At 42.1% G+C, this 22,177-nt stretch overlaps 1 protein-coding gene across 1 annotated transcript in view; it reads left to right on the top strand.

Moving 5' to 3' along the window:
- CFAP47 (cilia and flagella associated protein 47) overlaps positions 1 to 22,177 on the top strand; it is a 2,734,468-nt gene that overhangs the window by 160,647 nt on the left and 2,551,644 nt on the right. The window contains exon 11 of the mRNA XM_086934611.1: positions 6,383 to 6,535. Coding sequence (XP_086790737.1) covers positions 6,383 to 6,535 — 153 coding nt within the window. The remainder of the gene's footprint in view (positions 1 to 6,382; positions 6,536 to 22,177) is intronic.

Genomic DNA, 22,177 nt, shown 5'->3' with positions numbered 1-22,177 from the left:
TTCTGATGTGTTATTGATTACTGTACTATTGAAAGTTCGAATTAACGTCACCCATGGTACTTGCCCGCAAATGTATATCTAGATAATTTTATTGTAACTGGCCCTGTCGTACTTTAATTATAAAATGTACGTCCACCGATTCCGCAACTGTTAGACACCTTAGTTCTTGCAACCTAATGGGTCGCCCGTTACGTTCTTCTACAGTGTAAATGTCCCCTCATCATATACGATTCCAGTTTGCTCCGTGCCCGGCCCACGTGGTTATAGGCCCGTATTTGTATACTGACATTTTCACAATAAAGGTTTTTAAAACAAAACATGGTAGTAGTACCTAGATTGTTAAAGTTTTGAATAATAGCCACTGTTTTCGAATCAGTAAAAGGCAAGTGAAATAAAGCAGCCCGATTACATGAAGGTTAAAAGGTATAATACGCAGGAACGCAGTAAACATAAATGGTCAAGGGCTGTTGTGTTTTCCACTCCTGCAACATAAAGTGATCGATAAGAATCCGATATTCATGCCTATCAGCCACTAAGCCAGCAGGCCGAACCTCTTTTGTTCAACGGCTCCCTCATGGGACGAAGAAACGTCCTTTTTCTCGAAATAGGAATATTTTACTTGCAGGATAGTTGTAAATTTCCCGGGAAAATACATTAGCCTGGAACATTGTTAGTGATAAACTGTAAATGCATCTGGGTCCTTTGCTTTACCAGTCAGAGTGAGAAAAAAAAGGTGGGGCTTTCATCATTTGGAAAAAAAAATGTTCGAAAGCAATGAAAAGTGTTATTTTTAGGTCATATGACCAAGCCTTTCATCATTAGAATAACAAAAGTAAAATGAACCAATGAAAAGTTTTATTAACAAGTCACAAAGAATTAAAAATCCGCTCACGCGCAGGCGCTGGAAGACATGTATCAACATATATGAGCATCCTCAGCCACCCTCAGAAAACATAGGGGGTCAGGATACGTCTCCCGTACCCCCAGAGGGTGCGGTAGTGAATAGGGTGAAAGGGAGGTGTCGGGCGGGCACAGGGTGTGATTCTCAGGGAAGAGCTGCGCAGATGGGGGGAGGTTTATGGCCCATGCATGAGAGAGAGAGCGGGGGTGACCAGTGCGTGGGGGGGATGCTTGTGAGGGTGGGGAGCCATGCTGAGGATCGGCGGCGTGCAGAGAGTGGGTCTGCTCAAGGCATCTAAAATGGCTGCTGTGCACGACAAAAGTGTGGCATTGGAAAAAAGGCAAGATGGCGCAGACAATGTTTATCAATACGGATTAATTTATAACAATTATTTTTAACAATATATTTACTCGCAGTGACAAAATGGCGTTCAACACTTCCTGATTTCCTTCGAATCGAACGTTAACAGACGTCACACAGCAAAAAAATAAAAATCCGCTCACGCGCAGCCGCTGGAAGACATGTATCAACATATATGAGCATCCTCAGCCACCCTCAGAAAACAGGGGGTCAGGATACGTCTCCCGTACCCCCTTATACCCATTTCTCACATTGTTTTTCCTCCATCTTGTAATTTAATTAAAACGAAACACAAAATGGCGAATTCCCGTTTCGCTACCGGTTCGCGAACCGGCAACGCTTCTACCGCGAAAAATCTAATTTTTTTTATTTGCCCCACGGAACCCTATAATAACTCCAACATCATTCCTAGGGGGTCAAGAGGGGTCTACCTTGCCCCCTTTCATTAAATTCCCCCTTCGTTTTTCTCCTCCTCTTGTCTCTCGATCCTACCGAGAGACAAGATGGCGGCCGTTCCGGACTGTTTAGAATGTTGACAGACACCGGAGAGCCAATCAGATTCGCTTCGGAAAGTTCCGTAACGCGAAAAGTACGCGAACCGGATCGCTACCCGGGACGCTGTCACAGATATATCTGTTTTTTAAAATGTTAATTTCTCAAAATCCACTGGAGCACATATATTGAGACCCAGCAAAGGCACATCGGGCTAACAGTCCCTACAATTTTGCCAAGTTTTGTGGAAATCCATTCAGCCGTTCGAGCTAAAAGTGAGGCCAAACGCCCTATGGAAAAATGAATGGGAAAAACGCGTTTTGGGACCCCCCTTTCTTCTCGGCCCCCCCTTGACGAAACCCCCCCAAATTTTCAGGGGCTGCTCAGAAACAAAATGTGCCATTTTCCTGAAAATTTCAGCCGATTCCGTCCACAAACGCTAAAGTTATTAGACATAGAATTTTCAAAAGTCCCATAGAGAAAAAATCCTAACTATATATACCTACTGGCGACCGCCAGTAGGTAATATATATATATATATATATATATATATATATATATATATATATATAATAGGTGTCTACCATCTTGGAACACTACATGAATGCAAAAAATGCCTGATTATGATGTAAGGCATGTGTAATGACACTGTGCACGTGTAAACCCAATAGTGTGTTTTTTGTTGTTGTTTTTTTTTGCTGATGCTAAAGAGTATTGGCAAAATGCATTGCTGTCTCCTAGATAAAACTAGCATTGACAAAGCCAGTAACTTCCCTCTTGTTTTTAGCATGACTGATTGGCTTTCTCAATGCTTGTTTAGTTATGGTTGATTGTAACAAGCCATGGTCAGCAGAGTAACATTAGGGTCATTTATTTATGAATATTTAAAAATTATATTTTATTTCTAATCAAATAAGAATTGTAAATGTAGGAATTCTACTTTTAAATGGAATACAACAATTCCTAATCGCATGTAACTGTGGATGGAATTGGATTCGAGTCATTTTAGGCCAGTGAGTGAACAGGGATTAAAATCCATATATTGATTTGAGTACCTAAACAAAAAAAATCATGAATATTAATGTAGCCTTTTTAAGGAATAGCCATTACTTTATATCTTAAAAAGTTCTTGCAGATTCAGTTCGTTATGATTTCTTTGCGCGATGCCACATATCATAATCTTTTTTCCCTCCATTGCAAGGAGGACCGGATATACTGTTGGAATAAGAACTTAAAGTAGACTCTGTTGTGTTGGGCTTGGAGGGAGAGCATGGAGTCCAGGATCACCCCTTGGTTCCAACCATTTTCCTCAAAGATTCCCATTGGAAATACTTCACTCCTTAATCAATTTACCACTGACTGTCTTCTGTCTAGATTGTTCAATCTGAGGCAGGCAATCTTAGCATTTAGTTTGTTTGAGGCAGTCCCCAATCCACTCCAACTTGATGTGGCTGTGAGTGTCATTCAAGACACATGGAAATTAAACTTGTGAGTTTCAATTGTATTAGCCAAAGGAGTGCATGCACACATTATAAAAAAAGGCTTGTGGTGGAGTGCAGTTGATGGTAGTTTTTTGACTTATGACTGTAAGAAATCCTCTGCTTTATATCGATGATTTATATTAAAGCCTGGTACATTTCTCATTTGATCAATTCCGATATGAGTGTCACAGTGTTATGTAATGTAGTCCAGCCAACAGATTCAGGAGTTAGAGGACCACGTTTGGAGAAGTGTGGCTCACGGTGTAGAGCAGGCAGACCCGGAAGCTGAGGTCAGACCCGGGACCAGGGTTCAATTCCCGACGCGGCAGGGTCTTGAGCTCAAATGTCCACGGACTCGATAATTCTCGCTTCGGTGCCTGCTCTAATCATGGGTTCTCACTCTGCAACTCTGGGCATTAAGCTTGCTTAATCTCCACAACGGCCCCCCTGCGGCGGGATGCCTGGCTTTCACCTTGGGGATGCTCTGTAGGGGCTATCTCACAGGGAAAAGCCAGGACGGGTTCCCAAGGCAAGCGCCGGGAAACCTCCGGGTAGCTGTGCGCTCAATAAATGCAATAATAATAATACATGGTCTAACATACGTAACAGATCCTCTTTGCCAGTTTGTACTACCAGGTTTGACTCAGAAGGAGGGCTTAGTGAGTTCAATGCTAATTTCTGCAGTGTGCATTGGTCTGCCAATCTTAGAGTCGAATTGCAGCATTGTATTCCATTCTTCTGAAATCTGGAAACTGAGTACACTTATGTAAGGTAATGGTAAGACGTGCAGGTACAATGCTTATTAAAGGCAGATTTCCGATGTAAAGCTCTCTATCAAACTATTATTATTATTGTTAGTTATTGGTGTAGAATCAAGTTTTAAGGGTTTTTGAGTTTTTTTAAACACAATTCCAGTATTTGCCGGTTGTACGATAGAAACACGCATGGCTAAACTACGCATGCCTCTACCACGCTGCCCCAACAACAAATGCATCATTACAATGCATTTCTTTACCACACAACTTCATGGTAAAGGCATGATAGGTAAAGGGATATGCATGGTAAAGATTGCGCCCCAGCCCCCCTGCCTTGAATACTAAAACCAGGCCCCACATCCTAAAAACTAACCCGACTCCAGACCTGCCCTTCAACCCTAAAACTGCCCCAAACCCTTTAAAACTGTCCTTCGTCCTGAGCCCTAAAACTCGCTCCCACATCCTAAAAATGTTCCCGACCCAGCCCTCCAAAACCTAAAACTGACCCCAGCTCTGAAAACTGTCCCTTCCCACCCCGCCCCACCCAGAGCACTAAAAACTGATCCCCACATCTTAAAAACTACCCTGATCCCAGCACCCCCGCCCTGAGCCCTAAAAATGTAACCCCACCTCGCAAACTACCTCAGCTCCCCAGCCCTGGGCCCTAAAACATGACCCCTGCCCTATAAACAACCCAGACCCCCGAGCTCTAAAAACGAACCCAACCCTTAAAAACAAACCCCAATCTCCCCAAAACCCAGCCTGAGCCCTACGTACCAGACTGCGTCCTCTCCCGTCTTCCTGTGCTCACCCATCCCAGCATCTAGACCGCGCACTGCCTTAACCACACATATGCGTGGTTAAGGCAAGTGTGGTTCTGCTTGCGGGCAAACAGCACTCATGGCTCAGCCTACGTGGCAAAGTGTGTTTCCGGTATTTGCCATATATTGGATTGGTTTGGTATTAGTTGGTAGGTAACCAAGTCTTTTATGTCTGTCCGTTATTTTATTTTTAATCAAAAGATTTATCAGAATTGGTTAGAGGCATATTGAGACATCTTGCACCGTTATTTAGAAATTGATCACTTTTAGTAGCAGGTGGGACCAGGATAGGATGATTTGTATATTGATTCTTATTTTGTTATTACCCTTCTGGAAGAATGTAGCTTAGTTTGCACCCAGTTCATTCATTTTAAGAATTAATTCTATTTTCTTGACAATATATCAAGATCACAAAATAATCCCACCTGCATCCCAAAGGCCAGCAGGTTGAAGTGGACAAAGAAACATAAAATAATCAACTTCTGCTTCACCATCCCTCCCTGTTCCAGGACCCCTAAGCCCACATCAGGAAAGCGATATACTCTATGGCATGTTGCTTCGCTTCTGTGTACGGAGGGACCGCCTATCTCCTGCTCTTGCGTGCTGTTTGCGAACTGCTCTCCCCTCAGCACTGTTAGATGGAGAACGCACAGTACAGTGGCGTAACGAAACTTGAGGGGGTCCCATGCAAGGTTAATGGAGGATCCCGGCTCCGGATTTAATCAGGAGCTTTCAGAGTACAGAGCGCAGGGGGGGGCGCACCGCAGGGGCTGTGGGGGCCTGTGCTACGCCACTGGTAAGGTATCTGGGACAAGCCAGTTGTTTAAACTCGTTTGATTGCAGTTTCAGGCAAGGTTACCAACTTTTTTTTGGAAGTTTTTCCCTTTTTGTTCTTCAGTCACTGAGATCTTTTTCTATACTTATGTGCTCCCAAATCTTGAGTAGCCACTGGATATGATCGGGTTCTAGCAGTACCCAAACCCCCAATGTCACATGTTTGGCCATGTAGCACCGTAGTTAGCTTTCCCCTGGGAGATCGCAGAGGATATGAGAGTCTGCCATCAACCTCAAGAGTGATATAGGTTGGAAGTCTGAACATTGTTGTGCAGTTAAACATTTCCATATAGATATTGTAAAGTCATTGTGTCCCATTATTAAACAGTTGTACATCTTTATATATGACTAATTCCAATGAGGTAATGCAAGACCCTCTAATTCAAGATCCATGTACACACACCTTTGCTCATCACTTTATCATTAACCTGAGCATGGAAGACTTATTTTCCGTTGATCTCAATATGATGAAAGGAAACAATACTTTTAAAAAGAAACCTGATATTTTACACAAGCAAAAATATTGCAGTCCGATTCATTTGAGCTCTATAATATTACTTGTTACTAAGAGACACGTTTTAACAGTGTCTCGCCTATATTGGAATTTCTGCTAAACAGGCATTATGGGAGAATGGAAAAAAAATCAATACTGAATTGCTGTATTTTCTGCACCCTAAACTCTCACTGAAATACCTTGCATGCACACAGGGGTAAGTTATTAATTTGTTTCCATTTTAGAACCATCTTTACAAAAGCTGAGAGGTACACTTATGTGGATCCAGATTATGCTTACACTGACGAGGAAGAAGCACAGAGACAAGCCCATAAGGAGAAATATGCAGATTACATCCGCAGTTTAGGGGAGGAGAAAGTACAACAAGAAGCAGCGAGGTGAGAGATGGGCTTTCCATCTTGTTGAAGTTTTTTACAGTTAACTTGTATCTGGTTCTGTTTTTGTGCCATAATGTGAGTATCTGTCAAATTCTTGCGGGGTGTGGTTAGAAATCCCATAAGTTTATGGTGTCAGAGGCGCGCATGAGTGAAGCAGCCAGCCCTGTGAACGAGGTTTAAGAGACTGTAAGTACTGATCTTGCAGAATACGGGGAGTAGTCATGGTTGAGTTTAGAAGCATATCTTTGAGGGAGGAGGTGTTTGGGTTGTTACACCCCCCTAATAAATGTGTTTTCTGATAAATAGTTGGGTACAGGTGCTTTCAGTCGGGTATGGTGAGGTGTCTGTCCGATTTCACCAGGATTTTTTCCATACAGTCTCTCCCTCTCTCTGGTTTTGAAAGACTTCAAAAATGTTGGTTCTTTTACAAAATATTGTGATTTTGCTCACTTAGTTCCTCTCCCTTTTAATTATCCTTTAAACCCTGCTCAGGCGCCCTGCTTGTGGTATAATGTATTTTAACATTATATGCCAGGATGTTTGTTGGAAAAGCTTGGGATCACCCCCCCCCCCCCCCTCCCCAATCTTACTGACCAAGTTATGGCCCTAGTTGAGTGTACTCCTTTGGTCTATAAAAACTTGCAAAGCAGGAATTTGTCCAGAAAATTGTGTAAATTCCCAATATGTTCCTTAACAACATTGAGTTTTTTTCTAATAGTTCTATTACAGTAAGACTTATCTTTTAATATTAACACCTAATTGGTATAGTCTTCAATGAAACGAGCACTGACTCCTTTAGTCATAATATTGTGCTATATATGTTAATGTCATAGCCTACCTGTAATATTTATTTATTATTTATATAGTTCTGTTAATAACCTATGGTGGCGCTTTGCAGTTGATCTTTATAGAAAAAAATACAGCCTGTAAACAAGATGGAAAATAAGGCCATGACTAGTAAGGTCGCCTTCCTCGCACACCAGCAATGGAGATGATGGAAGGCAGATTAGTTAAATACTAAATCAAATTAATTAAGCAGGATTGTTAACAAGTGCTTACTCCAGAGAACCCCGGAGGAGGTCCGCTAGAACTAGTTTGCTAAGCTAGACTAAATACAGAGGATTTCACTGGTAGAATTCTGCGATTTGCAAAATCACAGCCTTTTTGACTGGTGAATGTCTATTTGGTATGTACTAATCCCATTTTGAGATTTGGTAACAGGTTACTGAACTGCAAAATGCGTTTAGAAATCTATAATAAATTTGCTATTGTGAAGAGACTTTTAGGGAGTATCTTCCAAATAGCAATTACTTACGGGATAAATCACTATTTTGCGACCATAATTCAGTTGCTAAAGATTGAAAAGACTGACTCCCGAGTTGGGGTGGTAACATGTTTCCAAAAAGAAAGGGGAACCCTTCTGTTTGTGAATGTAAAAAAAATGCTGGGGCAGTAGTCCATTGTACCAATGCCGACTCACAAACAAACTTAAAAAAAAGTGTAAAAACTTTGATTTTTAAATGCATTCCCTGTTCATTTAAGGAGAATAGGCTGCATAAAGAAAACAAAGAGTTTCCTTTATTAAAAGGCAATCACAGAAATGATGGTCTGCTATCCCCAGCAGACCACCATCCTTGGGATGCCATCCATTTGCAGTAAGTGTCAATTCGCAACATAAGTCATGAATGTGGAAGAGGTAGGTCAGATTGCGAACCACTACGATTGAACATTTTGTGAACTGACCTTCAAGTACATAGATTGATTAACAAAATTCTTTTTCCATTCACTGAAAGTCGGTGTGCAATATGCAATTGCTTTTAGCGAATGTAACTTTCGTACATCAGGCCCCTATTTACACAGGTTGATGGTCATCCTCTCCTATTCCAAGCTTTTCTTCCACTTTGATGAGAGGTCTGTCTAGACAGATGGTACCCAGCACTGACCAAATCATTCAGTTCTTGCCCCCCGGAAAAGGTCTCTACTATAATCACTGCATTGGCCAAATGAAGATAAATTCCAAATTTCCCCTTTCCGAGCTGTCAGATTATCATCCCTTTATCCAGTCTACCTACCGGGGCGAACGTAATGAAAGCAGTCATTTGTCAATAGTTGCAAAAGTGCAATAAACAGTGGGACTCACTGGCTTCAGAGAGGTGCTACTTGTCCTTCAGGGACCCCACTTGCTTCAGTGGACTCCATTCCCCACCACCTAAAGTGCCAGGAGGCGCGGTTGCTGACTGCAGCTTTAAGGGGGTGGGGCCAGCCACAGGCTGAAAAGCGCTTCCTGCTATCCCGCTGTGCAGGGTGCACATGGGCCGTGCCCGGGCAAAGCCTGGGGCAAGGGCGTACCCGTCTTGCGCCCGAGAGCGACAGGAAGAGGAGGGCAGGGCCACCCCCCTTGGCCCTGAAGTTTTTCTTAAGTCAGCGGATCCTGTGTATCAAAGACAAAAATTGCCTGCCCCTTGCAACAGGGGGGACTTAAGCTATCTTTATCACTCGTTGACTATAATGTTTTAGTTGAGACCAAGAGTGAAGTGTTTATCTCATTCGGCTCCTGGAGTGGCGATTGTTGTTTTACTGATCCTCCACTTTGAACAGATATGGCTCATGGGGTGTCCCCTAGTGAATGTGGTGAAAGCTCAAAGATGGACTAACTGGTACTAACTTTCTGTTCTCTTGTGCACCTAAAAGGGTTACCGCTGATACTGGTAGGTGAGCAGGTTAATAGTGCTTTACATAGGAATACAGGTTTGTATTGCTTAAACTGCTTTTATTTGTTGAACCCAAGTAGTCACTGCAGTACACAGCTTGTTTTAACTCCAAGAGCCATATGTAGGTAGCTTAATACCGGTCGGTAACGGCAGAAAATCGGTAAATTTGCCGTTACCGACCGGTATTTAGCTTTTTCCAATGTAGGTGGCTGGATTTAAGGATTCGGTAATTTACAGATTCAGTAATTTAAGGAATCAGTAAATTACCGAATCCTTAAAATACTGAATCGGTAAATTACAGAATCCTCAAATCCTATGTAGGGAGCACTCAAGTGAGTGCATTTTTTATTTAAGGATTTGTTATTTACCACTAACTACAAGTTGGTGGTAAATATCGAAAACCTTTAAAAAAACAATTTTGTGCTTTTTTAAAAGTGCCATGTGGCAGACATACATGCCCTTAGGGCTTGTATGTGTGCCACATGTGCACACATGCACAATTCAGGGGTGCAACAGGTTGTTAATGTGACACCATGCCACCCTTGAATATGTTCCCCCTATTACCGATTCGGTATTTACCGAATTGGTAATAGTGAATGGCTTCCCATTCATTCCTATGGGCCTCCTGGCCCATAGGAATGAATGGGAATTACCGAATCGGTAAATGCCGAATCGGTAATACCAAATATTACCGAATTGGTAAAATGTACCGAATTTTTATCTACATGCTATATACCGATTCTTCAATACCGAATCAGTAAAACTCGGTATTTAAGAATCGGTAAATAGAGATTACCTACATATGGCCCCAAATGTTTTCTTTCGTTTGAAATAGCTTTACCTAAGTGTGCTCTAACATGTAGGGATAATTTGCAATCATGGTGAAATTTAAGGCATCTGATAAAATATTCAGAGCAGGAGGAGCTAGAAAGTAGAATAGAAAAGGGACCCCCTCTTATGGATGATTTAAGGTCAGGGATTAGAGGGGAAAAGAATACCAAACAACTAGAAAAATCCCTCTTGACCTATAACTGCTTTTCGCACAGGTGATACCTCTCAATTGCAAGGCATACACAAAACATGTCTTACACTTATAAATTGATTTTTACTCATTTTATTTCATTTTTCTGTAAAAAACGTATTTAGCGTGGAGCCAACTGCGGTCGGAGGCGGAGGTTACTCGTGTTGGGGATTAGGACAGTTTTTACTCTTTACAAACGCATTAATATATTAAAGGGATATAGAACCAAGTTGATATACAGGATACATTACGGGTATCAACAAAGATCTTTTGAAAATGTGGCGTCCCCTCTACATTACATTTGAAGAATAAGCCAAATTTAGATTCTTGAAAAAGTTGACCTCGGCCCCGATCTGCCACCCATTGAATAGTTCCAGCATATAACGACTTTTGCACTCTGTCAAGAAGAGTATGAATACGGTCTTCATGATACTTGGCGTATTCAGTAAATAGCTTCAGATGCGTTTGCCAGGTCTAGAGATCCTATACCGAATTGTTTCTAGTTGGTCCTGAGGAAGGTGGTCCCTACTGCTCTGTTTTCCACCGAAACGCGTCGACCAATTCTTTCCATCTTTAAGATCTAATTACTTTGGTCACATAGTGGACAACAGATCCAATGTTATAGGATGTGGAATGTTTATTTATATATGGAATGTATGTTTAGGAAGTATGTATGAGTATGAGTGTGTGGTTCTCTACCTGGTTTTGTATAATTAATCTTGTTTTTTTTGCATGAATTTGTATAATTTATGATATACATGTATGGCTCCAGTACACTTTGAAGAATGATTAATCTTTTAACAGTAGTACTAAAAAAATCACATAAAAAAGGCTAAATACGTTTTTTACAGAAAAATGAAATAAAATGAGTAAAAATCAATTTATAAGTGTAAGACATGTTTTGTGTATGCCTTGCAATTGAGAGGTATCACCTGTGGGAAAAGCAGTTATAGGTCATGAGGGATTTTTCTAGTTGTCAGGAGGAGCTAGAAACCTTCCCCAGCACTCCGCAGAGAACTGCGCTCTGGATGAAATTAATGATAGATAGAAGAAGTGAAGGATTTACTTCATCCAAAAGAAAAGTGAGTTTAACCAGGGAAGTTGGAGTGGGAGTAAACGGAATGCAGAGAAAGGCATTATGTCATACTTTAGTAACACAGAGGATGGGTGTGCCCCAAGAGCTAGTAGCAAGGACAAACTCATCAACCTAGTGAGCACTGTAGAAGCTTCTTCGCAGGCCACTCTGTTTGAGCTAGGGATTACAGCCACGACCCATATAGCTAACATAGGGTGCTCTAACCGGTTTGCAGTACGAGGGTCCTTAGGAAATACCTCATAGACCAATAGAAAAGGGACTAAACCATCAAAGGCTGTTAGGAGCAGGACACAACCTGATATAACTGCACAGTTAAATTCCTTGATGGGAGAGATAGGAAGCCTGCGTGAATGTATGGGTAGATTGTCTAAGGCATTAAATGAGAAATTTGACAGTCTCCCGGTATTGGTAGTGAACTTTAATAGCACACTACTGCATAATAATAATAAGGCTCCCCTGATCGATGCTAAACTACATCCCAATCTAATCTCAAACCCTCATAAGGTCATAGTGTGCTACTCAGGCACTCACATTTACACTAGAACTGAATCAGCCCTTCCCAATACAAGCGCAAGAGGGTAAATGGCTGGCACAAGATATTCCTAATTCACAGCGGAGTTTAATCTTTAATTTACCATCCAGATAAAGAGAGATTCCCACACGTAGTAGCTATAGGAGGAATAACAGCATTGACCCTTATGAGCCCTTGAATAAGCCCCATGACATCTATATGATCTTTATACCTACAATTTTGTATGGCTCAAGGAAACCAGACGACTCATTTGTAAATTAAAACATGCAGTGGCTGAGGCATACCAGAGACTCCAGTTTCATCATAAGGGAAGACATTTTGTTTGCTACATTCTTCAGCAGTATTTATCCACAACATGATTTTATAGGGTAGAAGTTAAAGAACCTCACACTGGTTGATGGGTTAATCTCACTTGAATTGAGATTTAGCCTTACTATAAGGTCACAAGTAAGACTCAAGCTAAATGTCCCAAACCTTCTAACAGAACATACAGGTTCTAAGGCTTACAAAGTCCCAGCCCCTCATCAAACTACCTCTAATCCCACTGAGTACTCAGACTTATCCATGAACAATCGACTATGGGAGAACTCGAGGGGCACCGTAATTCCCACAATACTCACTGGAAAAGAACCAATGAATCCTCTCGAGTCAGGCACGAAAAAAAAAATCACAAATTGAATCTAGTGGAAGTGGTGTGAAACTCCCCGGCAATCCCTTGAATAATGAAAAACACTCATTAGTCTTAGTGGGTCAGGATCGATGTACAACACTACTTGAATCGGTGAGGGGGGAGACCCAGGATGATTTCTTTAAGATGTTCTCATGGAATTAGAGAGCAAAGCTTGAAGATCCAGAGGGACTTCGTGGATCAATATCACATTATTTTATTTCAGGAGACTTGGGCGATTGACCCAGTATTCAGATCTGGTTTTCTTACAGTCAGTGTTAATGCTGTACCGTCCCATGCTGGAAGAGCATCGGGGAGATTATTGATCTGGCTGATATTGGATTTATTTCCTGTAGTTAAAGTGATCCCCTCAAACAGCAGGGATTTGCTGAGCCTTGAAATTAAAATAGCTACTCCACTAGGGGTTAGACATATTGCAGTTGTGAATGTATATTAGATCTGTCCCTTCAAACACTCAATCTGATACAGTGGACCATTTATTAGACATGTTGGGTTATTTTATTTGGAGTGCCCAAAACATTATAGCTGGTTAATGCAACATGCAACTTCCCCTTGATCGGACGAAGGCAGGCCAGGGAACACAATCCTTTTTTAAAAAAAACTATTTTTATTAGAAACAAAGTAGCAGTGAGGACAATGCATTGACAGCTTATATACAGGTGGTTAAACAGATTATAATATTATTCTCCCATAATTGATCCGACAAAGGTCCAGGACAGTACATTCCAATGATAACATATTAAACTATCGGTAGGCCACTAACACGTTCTCGGGTCAGGAGACTTCAGCTATACTCGCTATCTCTAATTATCCTTCGCTTGTGCTGATACCTCATCCGCATCTCCTTCTAATCTCCGGATTCTCTCCCTCCTCAATTCTATTGTCGGTGAGACACATATCTCCCCTCTATATTTGTTCCAGCTCCTCCACTTGTGGTCCCATTTACGTGGGCACCCCAGTCCTTTATATACTGTTTTTTCGGCAATCATAGCATGGTCCATATCTGTAGCCCAATCCCTCAGCAGTGGTATGGTGTCCACATTACATTTCTGAGCAATGTTCCGTTTTGCTATGCTCCACGCGATCGTAGCCCATGCCTGTTCGGCTTGCGCGAGGTTCGTTGCTTCCCAGACATTGAGGAGACACAGTGTGGGGGTTTGGAGGATGGGTTTTTCACAGGTTTTTGTCAACTGTCTGGTGACCTCTGTCCAGTAGTGTTGTATGTGCCGGCAGTACCAAATAATATGTAGGAACGTTCCTTTCTGGTTACAGTGTCGGAGGCAGCGATCATCCGATCGTCTGCCTAGTTTGTGTAGTAGTGCGGCATCGAAATATAATCGATGAAGAATTTTAAGCTGCACCAGGCGAACCTGCATCGAGATGGCCACATCTCGGGGCGAAGACAGCACCTCTAGCCAGTCTTCGTCGGGTAGCTCCCCCAGTTCAGCCTCCAAGGACGCCCTCAATCTCAACATTGGATCGGCCCGGTTATTAATCAACTTTTTGTATGTGAGGGAGATGGCCTTGCGGGGCATAGGATCCTGCAAGGGCTTGTCCTCCAGGGGAGATTAGTCTGGGAGGGGGGTATCTTTGGAAAGGGCGGAGTCAATAGCGTGGCTGATCTGCAAATAGCGAAATCTCTCTGTCTGCGCTAACTGGTATTTAGTTTGGAGATCGGAGAACGATGCCTTCTTGCCCTTAACCCACAAATCGCCCACCGTGTAGATCCCTATCATATCCCACTTATCAAAGCCAGCTCAGGTACTAAGCCGACCCAGAATATCCAGTTCCCATAGGCGGGTAGCTTTCGTAAGGCGGCTCTGCCATCTAATACGCCTCTGCGCTCCATGCCATATCTCTACTGTACGCGCCGTAGGACCGGTCAAACACAATTTCCTGTGGTTCGTATACAGTGCCTCGTTGTAGCCCCCTTTCCCTGGTAGCCAGTGGTCAGTACAAAAGCTAGGGTTCATCATGGCGCCCAAAGACCCACTGTTTAATGGCCGTCAACTGTTAGGCCTGGTAGTAGAGGCGCACATCCGTCAGACCTATCCCTCCATCGTACCAACCCATCGTAAGCTTCGCCATGGCAATACGAGGAGGTCTATTGTCCCAGAATAATTCTCGTACTATAGAATCAATCTGTGAAAATAATAATCCGGTACCTGGATTGGCATGTTTTGTAACGTGTTTAGAAACCATGGTAACGCAAGCATTTTAAATAAGGAAGCGCGCCCAAGTAAGGTAAGGGGAAGCATTTTCCAATGTTTGACATCTGATCGAAACCTCTGCAATGGTTCAAGCAGGTTTCTTTCAAAGAAAAGTGTAGGGTTGATAGTGATGAAAATTCTGAGATAACGGAAACTCAGAACACAATCATTTTAACCATTAATAAGATATAGGGCCTCCCTGAACGACACGAGAAAATTACCCAGTGTGACAGTGCAATTAGAGGATGTAACCATAGTGTACAGTCTAGAAATAGTCACTGGCAATACAAGGTCCTACTCCCTCCCTCAACCTTAAAAGAGGCATAATCACCAGTAACATAGACTACATATTCCTGGATTATGCACTTTGGCCTTTCCTAAATGATATAGAAATAGTCCCAAGAGTAGATAGTGACCATCAAGCCCTGAGTGCTAAGTTTCTTGCTAGCCTACTTTTGAACCTAAACTTGCCATCTTCTATAACCAAATCCCCGATTAGGACAACAAATAATAGGAAAAATATCAAATGGTCAACAGTAGCGACTAACACTGTGGTACAGACACAAATATACAAACTATTTGTAGAAAAATTGTCTCTGATAGAATCAACTGATGTGACTAACATACAATTTGTTATTCAGCATTGCCAATTAAAGGACTAAGTGAGGATTTTTTTGTGAAAACAGGGTAGAGGGGTCGCTGCCAAAAAATCCTGCTTAGTTAGTTCTTTTAAAGAGTGCCATCACATTAAAAAAACATTTTCTGGTAACTATAAAGAAGGGCGGCTGCACAGAAATAGGCATTGCTAAGAAGAGATACAAGACCATTGTGACCAACACCAAAAGGAGCTGGGAATCTGAACAATGGTCATTTTTAACAGATGCCTTTCTGAATGAGGACCTAAAGGCTTTCTGGAAGTTAGTTTTGGATGATTCTTGTGTAATTGACAACTACCTTGAAGCAGTAGTTAAGCCAGACATGTAGATAGCCCACTTTGCAGCTCTTTATAGTGAGTAAGTACAGGACAAGACTCAGGCTAGGATCCAGGAGAAGGGGTATGTATAGAGTACACTGCCCTAGCTTATACTGAAATGGTGGAAGTAAATGTAGGCAGGGATGACACAAGCTTTACTCTAGCTGAAACAGCTTATGCTCTAAGACAGATGAAGAAAGAAAAGGCCCTTGGGTTGGATGCTACCCCCAGGGACTTATACTTGTCACAGCCTGAAGTGTGGGCCCCATATCCTAATGCTTTGAGCAATGCTATCATGAGAGATAAGGCCATTCCTTCATCCTGGTGTGCAGCCGCTATGATCTTGATCTATAAAAAGGGGAACAGGGATGTGCCAGCCAATTATAGACCCATAAGCTTACTGGATAACAGGCAAGCATCTTTGCTAGGCAGGTCCTGGCAAGGCTCCAAACTTGACTATCAGAAATCCGCATTCTTGAAGACACACAGGCAGGCTTTAGAAATAGTCTGTACCCTCGACCAGGTCTTTCGCTCCAAGCTACTATGCTGGAAGTATGTTACCTTGAAGTGGAAATATCTTTATTTTGCCTTTATAGAGATGAGAGCAGCATTTCACCTGGTTCAAAGAGACAATCTATGGAGGGTCCTGGAAGTCTATGGAGTCCCTAGTGACCTCCTTCAGATACTATGAGTGCTCCATACTGAAACTTAAGCTAAGGTGAGGTGGACTAATGGAGGGGATCTCACGGATAGGATTCCCATTAACTGGGGCGTACGGCAGGGATGCATACTTGCACCTACACTTTTCAGTCTTTACAACAATGGAGTTGTAAAATGGTTATCTCAGTGCAAGCACAATGCACCCTAGTCTGCAGGAGTTTCCACCCCGCTCCTCATGTTTGCCGACAATACTCTCTTCCTTTCTAGACCCCTATTGGATTACAGTCGGAATTTGGGCTCAAGCAGGGGCCTAGAGCTAAATCCATCTAAATCTAAGTTGATGGTAATAAACCCTCACCGGTCTTTAAGAGACAGGTTGAAAATCGAGTACGCCCGATAGAGCAGATAACAAATTCCAACTATTTAGGAGTAAGACTAGCAGACAATCTGTCCTATGGGGCGGCAAATGGGACAGAGTAAAAATATTCTACACCAGAGAGCATTGAGAACTACAAGGCCACCTCAAGGATCTCTGTGTCACCTGCCCTTAGTGTATACAGAGCCACAGCAGTGGCTGCAGCAGCCTATGGGGCCGAGATATGTGGATATGCTGACACAACTCTCCTTATGCAGGTAGAAAATACATTTTCAGGGCTCTTTTTAATTTACCCTTGAGCTCTCCTTCCATACCTTTGAGACTTGATCTAATATTAAACTCCATTCATTTGGTGAGCTCCTTAAAACCGTTGCTATATTGGGTGCAGCTTTGGTCAACCTTGAAGCCGACTCCCTCTCAGGAATCTTTATTTCTTGTGACAAACAAGCCCACACCAGATGGCTAAAATAAGTCAAGAAGTTGTGAGAATTGGTTAAAATGGGTGAATTATGGGTTTCTCTACCGTAAATAGTCAAAGGTGACACTCCAAAATTGAAAAGACTTTACTGGGAAAATGTTATGGTGCGGACCTAGAATGACCAGATAGACGGGAGCCTAACAGGGCAGTTTCTGAGTCATAAAAGTCTACCTAGGTTTGAACCATACATGGACAGAATTTTTCCCATTCAAGCAAAACGTATATATGTAAAATGTAGATGTTGTATATTACCGCTAAGATCATTTCCATCTTAAGTGGCATAAATCAGGTCGCTCTATAAACTTAGAGTCGGAGGAGCACTTTTTCTTCCTTTGTCCCAGCTACTCAATGCCCGGCAAGAAATGGATGATCGCAGTGTTTAAGCTTGAGAGTGGGAGGCATTATTGGGAAGCATTAAGAATTCTGAGAAGTGAGCTAAAGGAACAGAATGTGTTTGCCATCTCTCGCTTTTTACAACGGGCATGAAAAATCGGATTAAGAACGCTGCCCAATAATGATTCCTAACTTGATATGCTAATGAGAGGCATAATTTCATCATATTGGTTTTTACTTAGCTTTTGTTTTACAAGGAGGCCCATACAGAAAACTGTGTAGTAATCTATTGAATTCCTGCCTGATATGAGACGAGTGCCAATGATGGATAATTACATTCTTACCCTTATGTGTTTAAGTTTGCCACATTTGTATGTCTCTTGTCTATTGATGATTACTTTGATTATATTTTAATTTTCATTTTAATGTGTTTTTAATGTGTTGGATGTAATTCTTTTATGGCTTTTATAGCCGAAATAAACTAGTTATTATTATTATTTTTTTTAAACCGCATGCTGTCTTTATTTAATTAGGATTCTGCCTATGTCATGGAACTGACTTGTCACAACTCTGTTCCGTATTGGGATTTCTACGGGTTGTACTACTCATTTTATTGGACTTGAATGCTACCGTCAATTTAGGATTAAGTGGGTTGAGGAAATAATAGGCCTTGAGAGAAGTACAAAGAATAGCCAGTTTCTGCACTCTCTTTAAAGAACTACCTTGCTGAAAGTAGCACTCCCCCCGAAGGACAAATTTGGAAGTTTCTTTTAAAATGCACTGTCAAACTGAGACTTGCAGAGTCTCCAACAATCCTAAAATGAAGGCAAGATGGCAGTTGAGTAGCTTGGGACACTGTCAGTGACAGCACCTAAGCATAAGATTATTATATCTAAGGAATGTTCCCTGGCAGTCATGCGTGAAAGGTTTTTAAGTGACTCGCCTTGCCAGTTTAGAATGGAAATGAGGCCCGAAAACAAAAATGTTAAAGTGCACTTTTAGCTAGTGCAAAGTTAAATTTTGCCTACTCCTCCAACATTGACTATTACAAAACAGTTCAACGGAGCGGACCATTCTTGCTCTCTGAAGCAGCCTGTGAGATGTATACTAATGCACAGTCTATTACACTTTCGTAAAATAATAATTTAAGTTTTAACACATGAAAGAAGATGAATGACACTAGGTCACTGGGCTTCAGTGCTAATTAGCCATAAGAAATTCACCCCCCCCGCCCCCATTGCAGTACAAGCTATCACGCAGCACCTTGACCAGAGACCAAGCAGTGATAGCGTCTTACTTCAAGTAGCCTTCTGTGGATGGCTGTGGCCCTTTGAATAGTGGCCGCTCACTGGCCAGTGCTTTCCTCTTCTGTGAATCATCTGCCTAAGCTATCCACCTATTTCTAGGTCTCACCTAGGCAGTGCTCGCGCTGTCTCTTTGAGACATGCTGTGTTCAGGATATGTGCTTTAAGCTACGCCCATTGCCTGACCATGTTTTCAGTTGGCTCCTTTGACTGTCTGTTATAAATGCTTTTCTTTCATTGGTTAATGTTTTCAGTAGTCCCTCCTTTTCTACTGTTGTAACCTCCTATAAGGACTGGCCCTATTACATGTAATCTTACTTGGGATGTTTTATTTACAGTTTGTTTGCACTATTTTATAATGACTTTGGTCTGCTGGTGTTGCAGGCAGAAGAGCTGCACACTTCCCCAACCGCACTTCCTGAACACCACGCTTAAATGTTAACAATGGCAGCCGCAGTCTTGTTTCTGGTGCATTATTGTGCCTCTTTAACTTTATATCTCTAACAAAAGAGAGGGACCCAAAAGACCAAAGGGGTAGGGTACCAGAAGACAAAGCTGTCAATAAAGTTTTCCCCTTTGGGTGAACTTAAGAGTAAACCACAGTTTTATACCAGACATACGGAAAATTCACCCACTTTAACACAATAGGGAGCAGTAAATGATAAGCATGAATCAGTCATACAAAAACCTTGTACATTTTATTTAGGTAGATTAAAAACACTTTTAAAAAAACAGCACATTGTGACAAATCATAAATTCATTACATAACAAATGGGACAGTACATAAGGAAAATAATTCCAATTTAAAAGGGGAGAAGAAGAACACCAGTTTCAATGACTTGATGAGATTACTCCAAGTTGTATATTCAATTCCACAATTATAGGAGTTCCTTATCTCTATCACTTAGTGCTTCTCCACCATAAAGAGCATCTCTAAGGATAAGGAACTCCTATAATTGTGGAATTGAATATACAACTTGGAGTAATCTCATCAAGTCATTGAAACTGGTGCTCTTCTTCTCCCCTTTTAAATTGGAATTATTTTCCTTATGTACTGTCCCATTGTCATTGAAGCAAGATGGCGGCCGCTACTGCAGCCGTGTGAGGAGCTGCTCGTGTTCTGCCCAGTGACTGACCTAGCCTGGCGTGATTGTGGTGCTTGCTGCAGCCCTTCGTCTGAGATTTAGGCTGGAGGTTATACGGGATTCACTGAGGCTCCGAGGAGAAAAGACCGATTTGTTCTCCGTTCTTCATTTTACATTGGAGCCACTGAATTGCTGAGCCGCGGGGGCCGTGTCGGGGACGTTCTCCAGCCGGTTGGCGGGACCCAGGTGCTTCTGTGTTTTCCGCGTCTGCGGCGCTCCAGCCTCGCCGCGCCCCACCGCATTTGCAAACCAGCTGCCACGAGACATGTGGAAGACGCGGCTTGGGCGTTTGTGATGACGGCGTGCTTTGTGCTTGGAGGAGTACCTCGTGGGACTTTGCTGCTCCCGGCTACAGTGTTGCAAGTTAATTATTTTTGCTTAGGAAGGCACTGGTGGTGTTTCAGACACTGTGTGAAGCTCAAGGACGCGATTAAAGGCGTTTTTGTCTGTGCTTAGCAAGAGACTGAACTTTAAAGTCCCTTGCAGTTAGCAATCAACGTTGTAGCAGTTTCCTGAGCTTTCTTTTTTTTTTTTTTTTCTCTTCTACTACGCTTGGATTAACAGAAGATTCACCCGGTGAGTGGAAACATTTTTGTTTAATTTGCTACATTGTGGTGCTCGAACTTTTTCTTAGTAGCCGGCAAGTATTGACAGCATAGAAGTGCTTCAATTGACTGAATAAACCTTTTTTCATTCTTTGATATATTACCTGAGACATATTTTCATCCATTTAACATGGCTCCTAAAGGCAGAGTAACAAAAAAAAATACCACCAACCTAGTTAACTCTGCAAATGCTGCAAATACCACCACAATAGCAGAGCCAGAAAACCGCAATTTACAAACAAACGGAGTTTCTAAAGAGCTCACAATACCTGATTTATTCAAGAAAAAGCCTGTAACTAACCCTAATAAAAGTATTACAATTGAACCGACCCCCTCTAAGGCTCCAGCACACTCTAACCCTCAAAAAAATCAACATAAGCCAACCAGCTAAACCTTCTGCTGCTTTAGTCCCAGCTGATGAAGGAGTTGGAGTAAGAGGAGAAGCTAACGATGATGATGTAGTATCTGAGCTTTGCCTCGCTGTAGAGGGAGTTAGAGTTTCACCCAGGCCGATTGAACAACAAGAACAACAAGATGCAGAGTCTATAGAATCAGGGGGTCAATTTTTTTCAATGTCTGATTTATCAGTTGCATCGGAAGGAGATCTTGAAGAGGAGCTTTTAAATGAGGGGCACTCTCATGAAAAAGATTGGGCGGACGATTGCAATCAAATCTCAGAGGAAGATATGCTCGGTTCTGATTTTTTAACACATGAAGGAGTTTCAAATACTGTCCGCAAGGTCATAGAGGAAAAATCTAAAGAGAATATAACAGTCATGAGTCAACCTCAATGGGATGGGGCCGGTGCAAATAATGAAACTGATCTTGAAACTCCTGAGTTACTAGAGGAAACTGAGGAGATTACTTTAAAATCCATATATAAGCTACAGACCTCAATGTATCGTATGATTCTAACTTACAGAGAAGAAACCAAGGCTGAGGGTCTTCGGACTCAGGCAGCTGTACGTAAACTCCAAATGTCGTCCGACGATTGGCCAAGTCTAGCACGGACACTAATTTGAGAGTGCAAGAGACTGAAACACGTATATCTGCGGTAGAGGATGAGTTAACGCTACAAAAGAATTCAATCAAAGACTTGGACAGTACCAGGCAAGATGTGGACTGGAAATTAACGGATTTAGAGAATCGTGCTCGGCGTAACAATCTACGTATTTTGGGAGTTGGTGAAAAGTCAGAAGGGAAAGATGCTCGACGGTTTGTAGTAGATATGTTTTCGGATGCCTTTCAGGATCTTACTGAATGGGACTGGGATAAAGAAATCATAAGAGCTCATCGGTTCCCATTTAATCAAAAACCAGACCAGGAGGGGAGGAATAAACATCCAAGAGCTATTCTCATTTGTGTACAGAACTATCTTCTCCGAGAGATCTTATATGATTTGGCAAGGCCATCTAAACCCAGAAAAGGCTTGGGGCACGAATTCTTTGTTAGACCAGACTTTTGTGCCGAAACTGTTCAACAACGCTGGAGACTCAAACAGCTTATGGCA

This window comes from Lissotriton vulgaris, chromosome 8 (assembly GCF_964263255.1).
Source record: "Lissotriton vulgaris chromosome 8, aLisVul1.2, whole genome shotgun sequence".
NCBI lineage: Eukaryota > Metazoa > Chordata > Amphibia > Caudata > Salamandridae > Lissotriton > Lissotriton vulgaris.
Note: the sequence above shows the minus strand (reverse complement) of the source record. Positions and strands in the feature narration are given on the sequence as shown.